The sequence below is a fragment of the Scardinius erythrophthalmus genome (assembly GCF_964197995.2).
Source record: "Scardinius erythrophthalmus genome assembly, chromosome: 12".
NCBI classification, from domain to species: domain Eukaryota; kingdom Metazoa; phylum Chordata; class Actinopteri; order Cypriniformes; family Leuciscidae; genus Scardinius; species Scardinius erythrophthalmus.
The window spans coordinates 6,123,603-6,143,823 of NC_138232.1; the positions used below are offsets into that span (position 1 = coordinate 6,123,603).

Below are 20,221 nucleotides of genomic sequence, written 5' to 3' on the forward strand. Positions count from 1 at the left end.
TCTGGTCTGGAACGACGTGCATAATTGACAAAATTTACATTTTTGGGAGAACTATCCCTTTAAAGTTAACATTCACGCAGTATTTTTGTTAAACAGCCTCAAGGATGACTTTAGCCCAAGAAGATCTGAAATAACATTTCTACAAACCACATAAATACACATCAGTCATGAAAGAAAAAAATTAGAAGGGAAAAGTTTATATTCAACCCAAACCATAATTTCTTATAAATGATCAATTTTAGGAATCATGTTGTCTACTTCTTTTCAACTGTTTAAAGTGAATTCTGAACTAAAAGAGAGCAGTGCAAAACCCGCTGCCTCAGTGCCAGGCTGTTGCTAAAGTTTTCTTTAATGTGTCATTTTAGTATTATTTTATATATTATTTAATATATTATAGTATTTATTTTTATTTTGAATCAGCTTTTATTTTCAGATTTTTCAGTATTCTATTTTAAAGAGGTAGTTCACACAAAATTGAAAATTCTATCATCCTTTACTCACCCTTAAGTTGTTTCATACCTGTATGAGTTTCTTTCCTCTGCTGAACACAAAAGATGACATTTTAAAGAAGGTCGGAAACCAAACAGTTTATGGACCCCATTGACTTCCATTATATATATATATATATATATATATATATATATATATATATATATATATATATATATATATATATATATATATATATATATATATATATATATATATATATATATATATATATAAAATGGGGTCCATAAACTGTTTGGTTACCCATATTCTTCAAAATATCTTCCTTTGTGCTCAGCAGGAAAAAAAAAAAAGAAAAAAAAAATCCTACAGGTTTGGAACAAATGCAGTGAGTAAATTATGACAATTTTCATTTTTGGGAGAACTATCCCTTTAACTGTAAAAAAAAGGATTGAGTTCACAATTTTTTTGTAAATAAGTAAATAAAAGTAAATAAATGTAATGCTTAATTGAAAAAATGAACTTGACAATTCCACATTATATTTTTGATTAAACATTAAGTTTACTTAAATGTAGTAAACACGTTGCCTTAAAATTAAGTGAACTGAACACTTTTTACAGTGTAATTTTATGTGCTTTTGTTAGCTTTAATCTATTATTATTAGTTTTAGTCATTTCAGTACTTCAACTTAAACATTTTATTTCAGATAGTTGCCAAGGAAACATTCTAATTTCTAATATATATATATATATATATATATATTTCATTTTATGATATTCCTTTGAGGAATCATTCATGTATGTAACAAAACAATTTACATGGTTAAGTGTAATACGTGTATCCCTAAGTGTAATCCCTAAACACATGTATGCAATATTGATTAATTACCCATTTTTATGCATTTTACCTGTTGAGAACCACAGTCTCCTAACGCTGTGCTGAAATAAAGGATTAACAAGTAAACAAGGCATGTTACAGTCAAATACCACATTTATTTCATCAGGTCTTCATGAGTGGATGTAATGAAACAGGACGAGCTACCCAGACCCACTCAAACTCACAGCTTGCTAACAGAAAAATGATTACAATTTTTTTCCCCATCATTTTCATTATTTTAACAGGTTTACAAAAGTATGCATGGCCAAAAGGCAGTGCCTCGCTCAATTCATAGTTACCAGACAAACTGGAATCACTTCAGAGTAAGACACGGAAGAAGCAAAACGTGCCAGAATATTAATTTACTGAGGGGTATCAAATAATTGACCTAATGGAAGAATTTTGTGTTTTGTTTTTAATATAACCGTATCATAAAACAAGGAATGCAAATAAGACAGTGACAATGTGTTCACAAGTTAGCGTTGCACTTAAAATAAATGCAAAGTGTTGGTGAGAACCCACAGGCACTCGCGATGAGAGTGAGAGACACACGATTAAGCACTATTATAGCCGCAAAGGTAAGTGGCACAACCGCCATTGATTGTGTAGTCCGTCCCCATCCACAGCTGAAGCTGTGATTGGTCAAAGCTACTTAGTAGCGGTAGTGGTCTGGTTTGAAGGGACCGCCACTGGGCAGACCCAAATATTTGGCTTGCTTCTCTGTCAGTTTGGTCAGTTTGACGCCAAGCTTGTCCAAGTGTGCGGCAGCTACCTCCTCATCCAGCTGCACATACACAAAGGACATAGTGAGGAATACATACATTTCATATATTCATGTATAGCAGATACAAATGTCATCCGATAAGCTTCTCAGCTTGTTTTTTAAGCAAGCTTTGTAACACTCTTAGGGTGCTTTCACACTGGTAGTTTAGCAATTATTCATGTGTACCGTGCCCCGTTTTGAACTAACGTGAAAGACCCGGGTACCGAACCCGAGAGTACCTGAAGTACCTGAGTTTAGTTGACCACTAACACACATACAGTAAACCCTTATGTTGTTTACTCTGCTGTGCATGATGGCATCAACTTAATAAACACAATATATTGATCACATTCTGTTTTCTATTTTGCGGCGTGCATATTATTGATGACGCAAGCGCACCAGGGTTCGATAAAAATCAATTGAGACCAACCGGGAGGGCACTGGGAACAATTGCACTCACCGCAGCAAAAATACCCAGTGTGAAAGCACCCTTAAAATCTGGATATTCATGGATAAAGTGCATATTAAAAGGTAGGGACACCAAACCGATGTCAAAGAAGTAGCACTGATGAAAGTCGCCTCGCGTTGGAGAAAAAAAAAAGAATAATCTGTGCCTGAACACACTGAAAGGACTACAGGCGACTCAACTAGCACGCGCGCTGACCTCTGCATGTAAAGGAGATAAGTGCCAATTTAAGCAGATATATTCGTCTATAGTCGTCATTCAAAAAGGGAAAGTGAAGCTAAGACGGCAGGTATACAAAACATCAATCAGCGCTTACTTAACGTTTTGAATATCAATCATGCTGAGCACGTTCTTTATTCCACTCATGTTATTCTGAAAATATCTGCGCAGTGGAATTTACGTCAGGTAAGATGACGTAAAATTCATCTTCAACGGCCTTCTGTCTGTGCCGTCTTGACTACTTCGCTTGCTTTCATCACTTTTGTTCATTTCTCCCTCTCATCGATGGCCCGACGCCAATTCTAAATGCTGAATCTGCCAGAAAAATAAACAATGAAAAAACTAAGTCGGCCCATGCTCAAAAACAGCTACATGAAGATACTGTACCTTCTTTGGCAGGAAGTATACACCCAATGGGTATTTGCTGGTGTTAGTCCACAGCTCAATCTGGGCAAGAACCTGGTTGGTGAACGAGTTGCTCATCACAAAGCTTGGGTGGCCCATTGCACAGCCCAGGTTCACCAGACGCCCCTCAGCCAAAACAATGATGTGACGGCCACTTTTCATGCGGTAACGGTCAACCTGTATAAAATTGGGGAGAGTTAGTCAAAGTCTGATCAGGACATTCAAAAGCAGGATTTTGGCTTTTGGTGATGTCTGCAGGAAACAAGGCCAATCATGTGCATTTAGAAAGTAAATTGGGTTTTAAATTCATGTTTTTTGAATATTTAAAATCTTTACTATTTGAGCAAAGCATCGTTTTAAACGGGGTTTCATGAATCGAGACGTATCTGGCATCGGATAGATCAATCCGTGCATTCATTCTTGGAGTGTAAATGCTAAATAATAGACCTGCCTCTTTTTCTATGAAATGTGTTACTTTGAATTGAAAAGTTAGTAATAAAATGAGCAACAGTTACTCAGAACCATTTTATATTTAAAAATATGAGTCACTAAGCACTTTGTTTTATGATCCGTTCTGACAGGGATTCTTTTTTATTTCATGAATAAATAGCATAAGTTAATATAACAAACTGTTTCTTTGCATTTATTGCCAGAACTGGGCTCACAGTTCACTGTGTGTGTGTGGATGGCAATGTTTGTCAGCCACCACCAAAGACCATTTTTAACCCAGGGAAAACCCTGTTTACTTTTATGATTTAATATTAATAATTCAATAATAAAAAAAAATTGTTGAAAAGTAAAGAAAAATTTGGTCAAATTCCTGGTTAAAGAAAAACAACAACAAAACAAACATATTTAAAGCTGGGTATTAAGCAAGGGTTCATGATGGAACAGCAAGACCTGAGGCCTGTTTCATAAAAGACGCTAAGAAAAGTGGGGATTAATCTCCAACAGCTGACTTGAATGAACCCAACATATAAATTGGGCTAAAGCGGTTTCATAAAAAGGTAATTTAAGTTCACGCAATCCCACTAATTTGATCCAGGTTTATCTAGTCTGGATAATTGCGCGTGCACGCTTTTCTTCGCCAAATAGGAGCGCAATTATTCTGACTAAAATATAACTTGAAAAATTACTATGCTATATTTTTAACACCAGAAATATCTTCTAACTATAATAATTGATCTTTAGGATGTCGGATAAGTTGCGGTAAACATAGCTCATTACATTTTTACTTCATAAAATAATAATTAAAGAAGACTGAACAGAAGTAGCCTAATTCAGGGAAGAAACCAAATATAATAAAGATAAAAAATATAGTTTTGGGCATAGGACCTATGCTCCTTAATAAAGATGAGTAATATCTGTTTGTGTTTTTTGTTTTATGGAACAGCCCTCTGGTTTTACAGACAGGGCTTAGATTAAGCCAGGATTAGGCCTTAGTTTAATAAGGGCATTTAAGTGGCTTTATAAATGTGCCTTAGGGAGAAAATATCAAAATGCACATTACTGCTGTGCAACAATGGCAAAACAATGGCACTGACATGTCAGCGCAAGTTGCTTTCAGTTAAAACATGCATTTTAGTCTGAGACTAGACTGTACAAAAAAAACCCACTATTGATATTAATAATTTAATACAATTATTAAAGAAAATTTTGGTTAAATTCCTGGTTAAAACCAACAAAAACACCATGCATTAATGTTCCCCTAGTGCAGTCTTGAGCCATCAAATATTAATCCTGTACCTGAGGTTTGATGTTGATTTTCTCCGCCGCGTGTTCATTGAGCCACTTCATGTCGATCTCACAGTCAAAGTGGCCTATGTTGCAGACGATGGCATCATCCTTCATGTGCTCAAAGTGTCTGGGGAAAAAATACACACACAAAAACATGTTTACACTACCTGAGTGAGTGAATCACAAAGATAAACAACATTTAGTCAAGGCACCATTTCAAACACCTTGGCACAACGATATCAATGCTCAATATCATCAAAACAATACTCTAGAACATTAAATAAATTAGCAATGTTAGCATTTTGAACAAACCACTGAACATAATATTAAACTTGACAAGTAAATTGTCCAGCACCATTTATTCTACATCCATGAATGATGCCTCAAATCATACGCCTTTTTGAGGAGAGGTGGGCGATTGCGTTTCTAGGGAATCAGACCGACGTAAGAATGTAGGTTCAAAATATTTCACCTCTATTGCATTTTACTTTCATAATCCAATCACCTGGATTGCATTTTCTTAACTGGTGCCAGACAGACATTCGCAGATTGCAAGCCTTTAAACATGTCCCATCTGCTCCAAAAACTTCTAGAGAATCTAAGACACAGTTCTCACATCTGTTGATAATACCAAACAGCAGCTGTGCTTCACTGGCCCCTGCGCAGACTCATCCCTGCCATTCATCACAGAGGCCCACACCCCATCAGAACCAACCAGTTCACCTCCACATTCAAACATCAGATAAGCAATGAATAATACAGCACATGAATCTCAAGCACGCAGTGCAAAGTGTAGCCAGATCTCACGCTGTGCGTGTTTGATTGCAGACCCGGGAGTCCTTTCACTGCACATGAATCTCCCTGCCTGTTACACACAGAAGCCCATTTCACCAGGTTTAAAGGATTCATCGTTGACTAACTTTCACGCTGTGCCGGTCTGGATGACATCCTTTTGCAGTTGGCGTAGACTGTGAGAATTCAATAAAAAAAAATTTAGCAAGGTGTCCAACATATCAGGCTGTGTTTGTGTGCGGGAAATGCGAGACTTCTCTGTAGATTAAGAAGTGTGTGAAGCTGAATGTTTTTGCCATGAGAGTGCAATGTAGTTTGCAAGTTTGGGACTTTTTTGAAAGAAATTAAAACTTTAATTCAGCAAGGATGCATTCATTGATCTAAAGTGGCAGCAAAAACAATATAATGATAATAGGAAATGTTTCTCGAGCAGCAAATCAGCATATTATTAAAATGATTTCTGAAGGATCATGTGACACTGAAGACTGGAGTAATGATGCTGAAAATGCAGCTTTGATCACAGGAATAATTTACATTTTAACATATATTCAAATAGAAAAGTTATTTTGAATTGTAAATATATTATTTCTCAATATTACTGTTTATACTATTTTTGATCAAACTATTGTTGAACATATGAGACTTTTCAAAAAAAAAAAAAAAAGATCAGCCTACCGACTACAAACTTTTGAACGGTTGTGTAAATATTTGTAGGATGGTCAATAAGGGGAAAAAAAACAACTCGACTTTATCCATCTAGAATTGATTGGATTAAGAAAAGCAGGCATTTCATACGAGAATGGAGCCAGACCTACAGTAAATGAATGTTCACATAAACAGCTAATTGGCTATTAGATAACATCCAACAGCCAGGGCGCCTAAGTGACATCAGAAGAAAAAGGAAGTTGTTTCAGGGTTATTACAAAGACAATGTTTCCTTTGAAATAACATACGCAGATGATTTGTCCACAATGAACCACCATTTTTGCAATACTGAGACAGTCCACAGCATGTTGGACATTGATGTTGCCAGCTGCAATAAATTTGATTGGGTAATAACCATGTTTTACAGCCTATGGTAATAACCTGTTGTATAATAAATTATTTTTGATTTATTATTGTAAAAAAAAAAAATAATAATAATAATGATCTCATCATTGGGCAAAAGGCTGCTGAAATTACAAGAACTGTTTTCTAAACATTTTCCAGTTGATCCATCTTAAAATGACAGTGTCATTACGAAACTGAAATTTCTCAGTTCTCGAGGGGACACACATAATACAGAAATACTGTACAGCACACATTCTGAACATCTGTTAGTTGGTGTACGTTTGATTAATGTTGTACAAACCTGCCAAGGAGGATGTCCTCACAGCCAGTGGTGGTCACAAAGATGTTTCCTTCTTTGCAGGCCTCATCCATGGTGGTCACCTCATAGCCTGCGTAACGAGAGCCGAATGAATCACAAGGTAGCCAATAAAAATAGATTTTTTTAAAAAGTCAAATATTCTTAAACTAGCCTGGCATGCGGTTACAGCAATCTTCAAAATGCAGCTTTAATATACATGGTTTAAAATATGGGCTCTTTGGGTCTCTTACCCAATTAAAATATTTTTTAACTTTTAAAACAACAAACAAGACTTTGAGGGATATTGAGTGCAGTACAAAGCATTCCCCAGTCTTCACAAATCTACAATAATAAAGTTTTTTTTTTTTATTGTTAGGCTATTAGATTGCTTGCTAGGCTAGTCTAACGATTTACTATCTAGCTTTGATAACATGATCACACAGGGTGGGCAATAGAGCAAAATATTATAGGCAAACCACAGCAAAAACAAATGTTCTTAAGCAAGTAATCAAGTAAATAGTCAGAAATAAAAAGAGAACAAAGAAAGAAAGTATTGGCGCGTTGACAGATGGCAGCCGCACGCACAGAAATCCAGTCGTTTCGTGGTATACTGCGCTTTTAATATCTTTTTTTTAATAGTACGTTTTATTTTTGTCATTCATCTGTGTTTCTTAATCGCTTTGTGTTGGACGGCAGGTTAGAAAGGTTCACTTTTGCTATGTTTCACACAGACCACACACTGGCATCTGTATCCTCCTGAAAATAATTCATTGCAACAGAATTAATAATAATAATACATTTTTTGTGAGACCTTTAATTTTTTTCAATTATTTTGCAGATTATTTATGAGAATCGCAAAAAAAATGCTACATTTAATAGATTTTGCAAAGTTGTTCACCTTTCACTATATACCAAAGAAAAAAATATGAAAAAAAAAAAAGACTAAAACACAGATAAAAATTATTCTTATCAGTCGAAGAGAGGTGTTTTAATAGGAAGGAAAGGAACACACAGACAGACAAAAAAAATACATAATCCATACCCTCCATTGCTGCCTGCAGAGCGTTGATGGGATCGATTTCTGTGACAATGACTCTGGCACCGAACCCTCGTAGGGCCTGAACGCAGCCCTTACCCACGTCACCGTACCCGGCCACCACTGCCACCTTACCGGCAATCATCACATCTGTGGCCCGCTTGATGCCGTCAATCAAAGACTCACGGCAGCCGTACAAGTTGTCAAACTTACTCTAAAGGGAGGGGGGAATAAGTCATTCCCAAATAACTGTCATAATATTATAACCATGCACATGACCACGGGGAATAACAGAATAAAACCATGCTCTGTTATTATATCAAGGGTATTACCTTAGTCACAGAGTCATTGACATTGATGGCAGGAACTTTAAGCTCTCCTTTCTTCAACATCTTGTAGAGGTTATGAACTCCTGTTGTGGTCTCCTCAGAGATGCCCTTGATTCCTGAGGGATTAACCAGGAAGAATTATTTCGTAAAAGTTAAAGACCCAGAATATCAAACTAAGTGCATATGTTTGGAATAACTGGTTGGCCGATCAATTTTATTGTTGTGTAGGTTAGCTTGACCTTCACTGGTGTAACTGATGAGGCCAAATCAAAATCAAAGACTTTTCAGCCATCTACTTAAGGAAAGATAAGTGACTGTCACAAACCCTTCTGACAACTTTATAGCCTCAGTGGAAAATGTACTATAGCTCAGCAGCCAAAAGTATTAGAATAACTCTATGATGAAGCATTTCGGGCATAAAGCCACCCGAAACGAAAATATACGAGGAGCAAAATCACTACAGGTCTTAGTTTTATTTTGTGCCGTTTCACGGAGAGACTGGCTATTATTCAAGTATGTTTGATGCTGAGAGAGACACAATGCTGTTTCCTGTACACATGCAATGGAAAACATGAATCACGAATTAACGTACTGTTATCGTTAACGTTACGTTATTGTTAACTATAAAACAGATCATTCTGAATTCTGATTGGTCAATACAGAATTCCAGACATGCTAAAATTAGACTTGGATTACTAATAGACCTTTTTCTTCACAAAGGCTACATTTATTTGACCAAAAATACAGTAAAAACAGTAATATTGTGAAATATCTTTGCAATTTAAAATAACTTTTCTATTTGAATATATTTTAAAATGCAATTTATTCCTGTGATACAAAGCTGAATGTTCAGCATCAGTCACATGATCATTCAGAAATCATTCTAATATGCTGATTTGCAGCTTAAGAAACATTTATTACAACTACTACTTGTGATTTTACGGCGGTTGGCATCCAGCTTAACATTTATTACTATTATCAATGTTGAAGACAGTTGTGCTGCTTAATATTTTTCTGGAAACCGTAATTTTTTTTTTTTTTTTTTTTTTTACACGATTCTTTGATGAATAGAAAAATTAATAAACAGCAACATTATAAAATATATTTTTAAACAGACCCTTGTTTGACAGAGGTATGCAACATTTGGCATGAGTTTTATATCCAGTGCTATTATTCACAGTTCACTAACTGGGGGAATCAAAGAGTGACCTACTTTAAAAAAAAAAAAAAAAGGTTTAAAAGAATTAGATTAAGTTTACTGGCCTCTACCTAGAATCAGAGAGCTGACCTTTGTGTTACCAGCCCAGATGCTACTAAAGGGTAGAGGTCAAATAGCGTAGCCTCATAAATTTGACATTTATAGAGTAAAACTAACCACATCACCTCCATACTCTATCAATAAAACAAGATTCTGTTGGGAACTTCCCCTTTCCTAAGTATCGTAATGCTTTTCAGTTTTCCAGGAATGCTTATATTATAAGGTTTATATTTTTGACTGCTCCTATTGAAGGTTTCGGTCTTTGCTGGGTCAAGATAACTACCCAATGGTGATGTAATTTAGTGGTATGCTCATTTTACTGTGTTTCTTTCTCTTCTTCCTCTCACCCTTTTGTGTGGTAATTTTTTTTTTTTTTTATAATGTACTTTAATGTGTATTTTGTAGAGAATTCAAATGAATAGCCACCTGGGCATTTTGTATTAGCTCAGATGCGCCAACTATGTCTAAACCCTGTCAATGTCAAAAGCTTGAATAAAAAAGAAAAGAAAGGAACGGTTTGATCGTGGATTAGCCTGACATCTAGTGGCCATAAAACAGCAGTACAGTGTAACTGTATGATAAGCATCAGAAGCACTGTTATTACTAGCAATGGAAATCTAGACAATAGAGTAATGAAGTACTATACGAGTAGTCTAAATGACGCTTTCCTGCCTGTTCAAGATGAGTAGACGCACGTGATGAGTAGATGATGACAGAACAGAAAGCAGACAATATTATATACCTGCAAGCAGTTTGGGGTATTTCTGGTGCACCATGTTGGTCAAGTCTCCACCGTCGTCCAGGATCATGTTAAGAGGCTGACCGTCCTTGAAGTAGATCGTCTGCTCTATGCACCACACATACTCTTCATCAGTCTCTCCCTTCCAGGCATACACTACAGCAAAGCACAAACAACACACACACACATTAGATGACAAGATACACATCAGAATTGTGTCCCTGACTGCTACAAATACTCACTGGGTTATAGTCACTGGGTTTGTGCTCGAGTGCACCAGCATATTCAATCTTATTCTCAAAGTTACATCCAATTTTAAGTTTTCCTGCCACTTGACGTCACAAACAAATAAATGATTTGCCATTTTATTGGAACGAATGTAATACATGTCAAACAGAGGTGCTTTAATGTCCAAGTGGTTCTTTGCCAGTATAAGGTGCAAAGTGGAGAGAATGCTGTTAGTAGCTGTACATCTGCTCATTTTTGACATTTTTAATGTGGCATTATTTTCTAGCTGGTATAACAATTAGTTGAGAATGCAGATAAATAAGCAAAGGATGCACCTACTGTCATCACTGTGAACGAGACTGTTCACACGAAATGCTAAACCGTCAATTTTCAAATGGTTTAAAACGCAAAAGTCAGTAAACGTGCAAAGTCACCCAATCAAAAAAGTGGCATCATGAGTCTCTTACACATCACTCAAAAGTTTGGGGTAATTTTTTTTTTTTTAAAGAACGTTATACTTTTATTAAGCAAGTGTGCATTAAATTGATGAAAATTGACACAAAAGACATTTATAATGACATTTCTATTTCAAATAAATGCTGTTCCTTTGAACGCTCAATTCAAGGTATCCTGAAAAAAACATTAAGGTTTGCACAAAAATAACAGCACAACTGAATTTAACAGATAATAATCAGAAATGAGCTCTAAATCAGCATATTATTAGAATAATTTCTGAATGATCATGTGACAAAGACTGGAATAATGATGCTGAAAATTCAGCTCTGCGTCACAGGAATAAATTACATTTTAAAATATATTCAAATAGAAAACATTTATTTTAAATTGTAATAATATTTCACAATACAGTGCTATGCATAAGTTTAGACACCCATACTAAAGTTGACTAAAAAGAGGAATAAAAAAATCATCTTTTGGAAATTGAACTTAATGCCTTAATTTAAAAAATTTGGAAAAATCCAACCTTTAAGGACACCAATTTTCTTTGTGAATGAATAATGTATCGTAAATAAATAAATGTTCTTCCTTAAAATACAGGGTGCATAAGTTTGGACACCCCTATGTTAAAGGGTTAGTTCACCCAAAAATGAAAATTCTGTCAGTAATTACTCACCCTCATGTTGTTCCAACCGGGTAAAAGACCTTCGTTCATCTTCGGAACACAAATTAAGATATTTTTGATGAAATCTGAGCCATGTCTGAATCCTCCATAGGCTTCTATGTGACCGAAACTTGCTGGCCCAGAAAGGTTATTAAAGAGATCGTTAATATAGTCCAAGTGACTCCAGTGGCTCAATCTTAAGTTTATAAAGCGACGAGAATACTTTTTGTGCGCAAAAACAAACAAAAATAACGACTTTATTCCACTATTCATTTCCTTCTCTCTGGACCTCTAGTTGGTTCGCGTAGTGTTTTTGCGCAGCGCGTCTGTGTACACGTCACCACGTAGGCTCACTATTGGCCGACGCCGGTCATGTGTGTGATGCGTGATGACGTGCAACACAGACGCGCAGCGCAAAAACACTACGAGGCCCAGAGAGAAGGAAATGAATAGTGGAATAAAGTCGTTATTTTTGTTTGTTTTTGCGCACAAAAAGTATTCTCGTCGCTTGATATACTTAAGATTGAGCCACTGGAGTCACTTGGACTATATTAACGAGCATTCCGAAGATGAACGAAGGTCTTACGCGGTTGGAACAACATGAGGGTGAGTAATTACTGACAGAATTTTCATTTTTGGGTGAACTAACCCTTTAAATTCCCATAGACGCAGGCAGATTTTTATTTTTAAGTATTTTTATTTTATTTTATTTTTTAGGATACTATGCATCCTGATAAAGTTCCCTTGGCCTTTGGAATTAAAATAGCCCCACATCATCACATAGCCTTCACCATACCTAGAGATTGGCATGGTTTTATTTCAGTTAGCCTAATAGCTGGTTTGATTTGCATTGAGAGATGATCTTATGGAAAGTACCCCATGCCAATCTCTAGGTATGTGAAGGCTATGTGATGATGTGGGGCTATTTTAATTCCAAAGGCCAAGGGAACTTTATCAGGATGCATAGTATCCTAAATTTTTTTTTTTTTTTTTTAATACTTAAAAATAAAAATCTGCCTGCCTCTATGGGAATTTAACATAGGGGTGTACTCACTTATGCACCATGTATTTTAAGGAAGAACATTTATTTATTTACGATACATTATTCATTCACAAAGAAAATTGGTGTCCTTAAAGGTTGTATTTTTCCTAATTTTTTAAATTAAGACATTAAGTTCAATTTCCAAAAGATTTTTTTATTCCTCTTTTTAGTCAACTTTAGCATGGGTGTCTAAACTTATGCATAGCACTGTATGACTGAATTTTTGATCATATAAATGCAGCCTTGGTGAGCACAAGAGACTTCTTTTTAAAATAAATAAATAAACACATTTCTAACCCCATATTTTTAACCAGTAGTTCACCCCTACTGTCACTCGAATATCAGATAGTGGTGTGCTGTTTTGGTTAGATCAAGATATTTGAATGTTTTTTTTTGTCAATCACATGTACTCTGCATCAACACTAATTCCGACATGCTTACTGTCAACCACCTCAGTTCTCACCGTTTAAGATATTCCCCTAAATGAATCTGAACTGCAATTTAGTTTTAAAAAGACAAAAAGGCATGCAATTGTTGCTCAAAGGTCTTAACTAGTATTAATCGGCTCTGTTCCACAACTAGTGGGCTAGTCAGCAGCATTTTAATGCATCAGTCAAGCTCCTGAAAGAGCAGTTGCAAAAGGCTGTCAGCGTAATTATGCTGCCTACTAAAATACCTTCTTAAGGCCTGCATTTAGGCTTATCCTTTGTGGAGAATGCAATCTCGTAATGCACTGTGATCAATGAAAAAACTCCATCCAAGATAGCAGACAAAGATGGAGAAATGTTGATAAGATATTTAGAATTCATTCTATACTGAAAACAGAGTTTCCGCTAGAAAAAATTGGTGCCGGTCAAAGTGACCGGCAGAGGTTCCGTTTTCCGGACATTTTGATAATATGCCGGTCAAATATCGCCTCTTAATTAGTCAAGTTGAGGAAATCTGGAGGCAGGCTATGTAACTTAAAAAAAATGACATAATCAGGCCATATAGAATGCAACATGTTTATTAGCCTAACTTTCAAATAGACGGAAAAAACATGAACGTCCGATTGGCGTCAATCAACGCCAATTGTTTTTACTATGGTTTCACATTCATAGTTTAACAAACCATCCCCCCTTCCCCACACAAATTATCTGAAGCCTATTGTTTTTACTCAAGCGAACTTCCCAGTGTCTCTCCACAACTTGCAATGCGCATAAGCCGCGTAACCTTGTTCTCCGCAAGGCGACTTCACTGCTTTGTCTTGATCCGATTCTGCAGCGAGAACCCCCTCTCTGCAGGAAAACTCCAGACCCATTTTCTACTATGATTATGTACGTTTCTTCATTCGGATCTATTTGCGATCCATTCCATTATAAACAAACAACGCAGTTTATAGGCTATGCTTCGTCCTTGTTTCATTATTCATTAAGATAATTAATAAATGCACGCATAATTATCAGTGATCAAATGCCTTTCAACTTAGCCTATGTGTGCAAAATTCAGAATAAAATGAATGTGCAGCAATTTGTACAAATAGAGTCTACTGTATGTCTACTATACGTGTTGCAGCCATTAAATAAGCTCATTTAGTTTAATATTTGTTAAAATATTATAATGTTATTTTTAAAACTATTTTTAAACGTGTAAGATAGTATGCGCAATATCGAGAGAAATGGAGCGGGTCAGACATGATCTTGACCACTTAAGTTTTTTGTTTTGTAGAAAGCCTTTTTTGAAGTGAATTTCGTTTTGTATAAATTGTATCTTAATTGTAATTTTTTTTTTTTTATCAACCAATTGCCTACATTTAATATAATAATAATCATTTTTAATCTAGCAGACGATAGGCCTACATGACGGCGCCCGCGCGGTCACTTGCGCATCTCATTCTAATTTAACAAAACTCTGCGCGTAGGCCTCACAGACATGAAATATATCTTAAGAAAGCTCGAAATGTCTTTTTAACAATTTAAAACGAAAAGAAATAGGCTACTCTCTGATTATGTAGCCTAATCCATGATGTGCATTTCTCTCTATAGGCGCGTTCACATACGGAGATGGCGATCGTCAACTTCATCTTTACAGCTGTTGTTGCTGTTAATAAACTAAAAATAATAGGCCTATAATTTTAGTCCTCGGTGTCCAGAAAAGCGCTGAAACGGAGATTAAGGGGAACCCGTTTATATTTATTTTTTATTTTTTGGCTTATCCAGTTTTCTGGAGGCCCACCTACAATCAAAATCCTGGTGCCGCTAGTGCTTCGCAGCGGTCTGATATCAAGAAATAAAAGACCGCATTCCACATTGGAATTCAACCAAGCCATGTAATAATGTTTAAGAACTTTCAAACGGTAGAGCCTGTTCCTTTATAACATAGCCAAAGGTCGGTGTATTTTTGCTTTATACATTTTAGGCTTATTCTCAAATTCAGATTGTGTTAGGGGGGCGGGATTATTAGGCAATTTTAATCGGACAATTTGACCGGAGAGATTTAATTTTGTCGGACATTTCATTTTTTTTCCGGTCAATGTCCGGCAATTACCGGACAACGGAAACCCTGACTGAAAAGTAGTGCAAAGACCCAATATGCATGTGTTTCTATTATAATATAATGCATGCCAATTGGAGTATTGAAGCTGCTGCCCAAGAAAAAACTTAAGAGCTGGAAACTGGAAAAGCATGGGATAAAATCCGTTTGATGTTGTTAGATAGACATTGCGCAATCTTTTGCCATCTTTCACCCTAAAAATCATTCAGTTTGAATCCCTTTGAAGGTTTCAGAGCTTAAAACTGCTTGGGTAAAGTCTTTTGTGGACTGAAAGCTGTAATGATGAAGTTGATAAAGCTGCCTTTGCCCACTCTTGCATGTTAGTCCTTCAAAAACGTTGAGTGAAATCTAATGATTAAACTTATTTGTGCTGATTCTAGGTTTTACTCTGCTATGGAGCACATGCTTTAAGCCGGCTGTGTCTCTAAACCCTGCGTTCCTCTTATCTACATTTGATTGCGCAGCTTTAGAGCAAACAGTCTGCAGGATTACGTCAGAGCCGTGTTTATGGAACAGACCGACAGCGCAGCACATCAACACCTGTTACCTGGAACGCCAGTTTTGGCAATGGCTGACGCCGCGTGATCCTGGGTCGAGAAGATGTTACAGCTGGACCACTGGACCTGCAGCAGACAGACATCAAGGAGAAGGAATGAGATCATTTGACTTATATAGACTTAAAACATTGTTTCCATAACTTTTTTTTGTTAAAGTATGGCCTTGGGCTCGGAAATTCCAGTTTGACAAAGGAAATAAGGGATAAGAAGAGGGATTTATTTCAGTCAGACTGCATCTATGAGTAGGAAAAAATGGGTGAAGAAACTGTACTATCCCTTTCCAAAACAAAGTACTATGGCAGTGTGATTGAATCATATAGTAATAATATGAAACAACTTATTTATATATCATGGATTTTACATTTCAAAGAATAGCATGGTCTTATGCTTACCAAGGTTGCATCTTTGTATTCAAAAATACAGTAAAAATAGTAATATTGTGAAATATTATTACAATTTAAAATAACTTGTTTTTACATTTTTAACAGGATTCTTTGATTAATAAAAAGTTCTAATATAAGCAGAAATCTTTCGTAACTGTCAAATGTCAAATTTAAAATTGTATGTGTTCTTGCTGAATAAAAATATTAATTTCTTTTGAATAAATAAATACAGATTCTGTCAGCGATTGATCATTTGATGAAAGTTAAGAATGTTAGTGTGGTATTTTCCGATACAAAGACACTTTTTAACGCAAATATAGTGAGTTTGGAATGAGCGTGTGTCAATAACACCAGATTTTTCATTTCTGGGTATTAACTATTTCTGTAATGTTTTTGCATTTGCTTCCCCTCACCTCGGCTCCCAGGGCGGTCAGGGTTTCGATGAGCACCGCGGTCTGCAGAGTCATGTGCAGACAGCCTGCGATGCGAGCGCCTTTCAGGGGTTTCGTCTGGCCGTAGAGCTCCCTCATCTTCATCAGACCTGGCATCTCATTCTCAGCAATGTCTATGGCTTTACGTCCCCACTCGGCCAGGCTGATATCAGCTGGACACAGAAAAAGACATTTATGTCCATTATAACATGCAAGTTAAAGAGGCCTTTGAAATGTCAGTCTCATACTTGGACATCTAGAAGAGGAATTCAACAGATGACACCCAAAACCGCATGCCTAACGTGTCTTGGACTGTTTAAGGAGAAGATGGTGCTTGGTTTCATGTACCCAAAAAGAGATTCTGACTTTAATTTTACGTCCAGTGTTCCTACCACAGCAGATAATGGAAGTAAACACGCCTGACTTAATATTCAGTGGTCGAACAAATGTTTAATTCCAAAAGAAAATGGCATTTGATCAGAAAGGACATTTTTAACAGCAACCGGAAACCTATAACAAGACCTAAGGAACAATTCAGAGTACTTGAAATACGAAGATGTTGTTAGGAATGGGAATTTCCATGACTCATAACTATTAATTCCTGACATTTTCCTATACCTGTTTCCTATAAGGGAACCCTGTAAAACGCCTTCAGAATGGGCTATTAATAAATAAGTTTGCAGTACTAGTTCTGGCAGTAAAAGTCAAACTTTTACATTTCATTCACTGATTTTGAAAATCTGAACTCTGAACGTTCAAGACTATGGAGCAAAGTCCGACTGGATTTACTATTGAATTACTTCTCCTTATCTGCAGTGAGAACATCAGAGAGGTTTGCTGAAAAACACAACAACAGCAAATGCCTGAGGGACAGACAGGTGCCAAGTCCGGTCCTTGTGACTATGCTGACCGTGTCTAAACGAGACGCAGAAACAACTGTTAAGACATGAATATGTGTTTAATTAGCCCTAAATTGAAGTACACCGTTTTAGCGCTTACCATTCATTTATGGTTAATCACGAACCGGTTAAATCTGAATCGCCATCAATGTCCGATTCGTAGACGAATCATTCTTTGGAGCTGGACCTTCTCAATTAATCGATTGTTTTATATTCACATGCAAACAAATAGCTGGTTTAATACACACAATTTTATGAAATAGAGCAAACACTTTTTAGCCAGTTGATTAATCAAACAGCTTTTAATTTAAATGTAATATTGTTTAATGTACATATACAAATCATTTTAGGCTCTAAATGACTATGTTCGATGGTCTACAACAAACAGAACTGGGAGACATACAATTATTATTACCTGTTAATAAAACAACTAAACCGAAAAACCGTAATAAAAAGCAATATTTTACTATATTTCAAAAGTTTTAAAGCATTAAATGTGCAATAACGGAGTGTCAGTGTCCAAATGATGACGCAAGAGCACCCAAACTGTTTTATGAACCGATTCTACGAAACGAACTGTTCAATAGAACCGATTCGTGAAAATGAATGAGTACGTTCAATGAAAAGTGGCGGCGCGTATGACCACCGCATTGTGGGAAATGTAGTTCGGAAGAGAAGCAGTTCTCGTACAGAGGAGCTTCTCCAGTGCACAAAAAAACTACAACTTCCAAACTTTCTTCTTCACGTCTTCCGAATGGAACCACGCTAGCTTGTTTGACAGGTGTTAGATATAAAATCGTATATAATACTTTGCGAGTAACCATAAATGGCTATGGTAATGGCCTGGAGTCCTATTTAGTGCGAGAACAGTGATTTTAAGGGGGCGGGTTTGCAGTAGAGCGTCTTGTGCAAGGCAGCGCTGAGAGTGGCGCGTCCACTACCATGTGTTATATTGTATAAGTACTAGCAACTAAAGATTTGCAACAATTCATGCTCGGTCAAAAATACAACCCAATACCCTTTTGCAAAGATTCGTATGCTTTCTCGAGAGGCTATTAGAGCGCTTAGTAGAAATCACCAGCATGGAGTCAGCTAATTAGCATTGGCGGTAACTTAAATACATAACTGCACGCTTTTGTGCAGAACAGCATTACGCCGGATGTAAAGTCAAAAATCAAATAAACTTATACTAACCAACTTTGAATGGAAGCTTCTCTGACATTTTGATGTACTGTCGTTTGGTAAGCCTGATATGAGTTGGTTAAGAGCCCGGCTGTGGACCTGAGTAAGTGCAGAAGGAGGTAGCTGTTATGTGAACTTGATTATAAGCGTGTACAAACCGGTTGTTGTAATATTCATGAGATCAGGCTGTATGTCGTTTCTCATTGGCTGAAAAATGCCACGCCTTGTCGTTCTAAATAAACGGCGGTGGGCGTGTTTATCTGGCCCTACGGTAGCCTATAAGAATCCACGGTTGTTTAGGCTATGTAATATCATTTGGAATGTGGAGAGGTCTTGAATAATATACAAGTACAACAAGTTTCAACTGGCTTTGGGTGTTTTTACTAATATTTAACAGCGGATCTGAGCTTGTGGGAAGAAAGCGTATTGGGCTTTTCATAAATGTTACAGTTTAAAATGTTTTAAAGGCAGAATCTGTTGACAAAACCAGTTTACATTCTCTACAAATCTATTTGGAATGAGCAAATGAATGAGTGATTTTCCCCCCAGTATAATCCTGGTAAACTAGAGACGTTATGAACATTTTCAGCTGAACAGAGTTGAACTTTTGGATGACACTGGGGCCTCCTGTATAAAGTCCATTCAGTGAACCCTGAAAATATGCCCCATGTTTATCCCCATATGTGAACATTGTGGTTTTGTGTGAAGAAATTAAGCATGAAAGACTAAATATTTACATATTACTGACTGATTTACAGAACACCCTGTCGATCATAAAATGATTAAATGCAACTGACTGATCTGAATTTAAATGTTGAGGTAGATTATTACTTCAAGTAGGCTACGGTTTGAAAAGTCTGGGATTGGTAAGATTTTTTTTAATGTTTTTGAGGCTGCATTTAGGCTACTTAATCAAAATACTGTAAAAGTATCTAAATGTTTTCTCTTGCAATGTATTTTTAATCTATAAATATTTTGATTTATATTCATATTTAATTAACTCCTGTGATGGCAAAGCTGAATGAATTTTCTTAATCTTCAGTGTCACGTGATCCTTCAGAAATCATTCTTATATGCTGATTTGCTGCTCATTATCAATGTTAAAAAACAGTTGCGCTGCTTAATATTTTTGTGTAAGCCGTGATGGATTTTTTCTGAATCTTTGATGAATAGAAATCCATGCAACATTATAAATGTCTTTACTGTCACTTTTTATCGACGATTTAATGTGTCCTTGCTGAATGAAAGTATTCATTTCTTTAAAAAAATCTCACAGAACCAAAATTTTAATCCATATTGCATATGGATGAACTTTTTCATATATGTGTTATTACTGTGCTGAAGTCATGTATCAGGACTAGGAAACTCAGTAAAAATATTTTAATAACAATAAATGAGATTATAATGATAGTGATATAACAATGACAA

At 36.2% G+C, this 20,221-nt stretch overlaps 1 protein-coding gene across 1 annotated transcript; it reads right to left on the minus strand.

Moving 5' to 3' along the window:
- Positions 1-1,423: 1,423 nt before the first annotated feature.
- ahcy (adenosylhomocysteinase) lies at positions 1,424-18,970 on the minus strand. The gene is made up of 10 exons (XM_081381828.1): positions 18,806-18,970; positions 16,695-16,885; positions 15,889-15,964; positions 10,423-10,575; positions 8,426-8,538; positions 8,100-8,307; positions 7,061-7,148; positions 4,927-5,044; positions 3,163-3,357; positions 1,424-2,111 (listed from the first exon to the last, which is right to left on the minus strand). The coding sequence occupies exons 1-10, from the start codon at positions 18,831-18,833 to the stop codon at positions 1,980-1,982; spliced, it is 1,302 nt and encodes a 433-aa protein (XP_081237954.1). The 5' UTR covers positions 18,834-18,970; the 3' UTR covers positions 1,424-1,979.
- Positions 18,971-20,221: the final 1,251 nt, after the last annotated feature.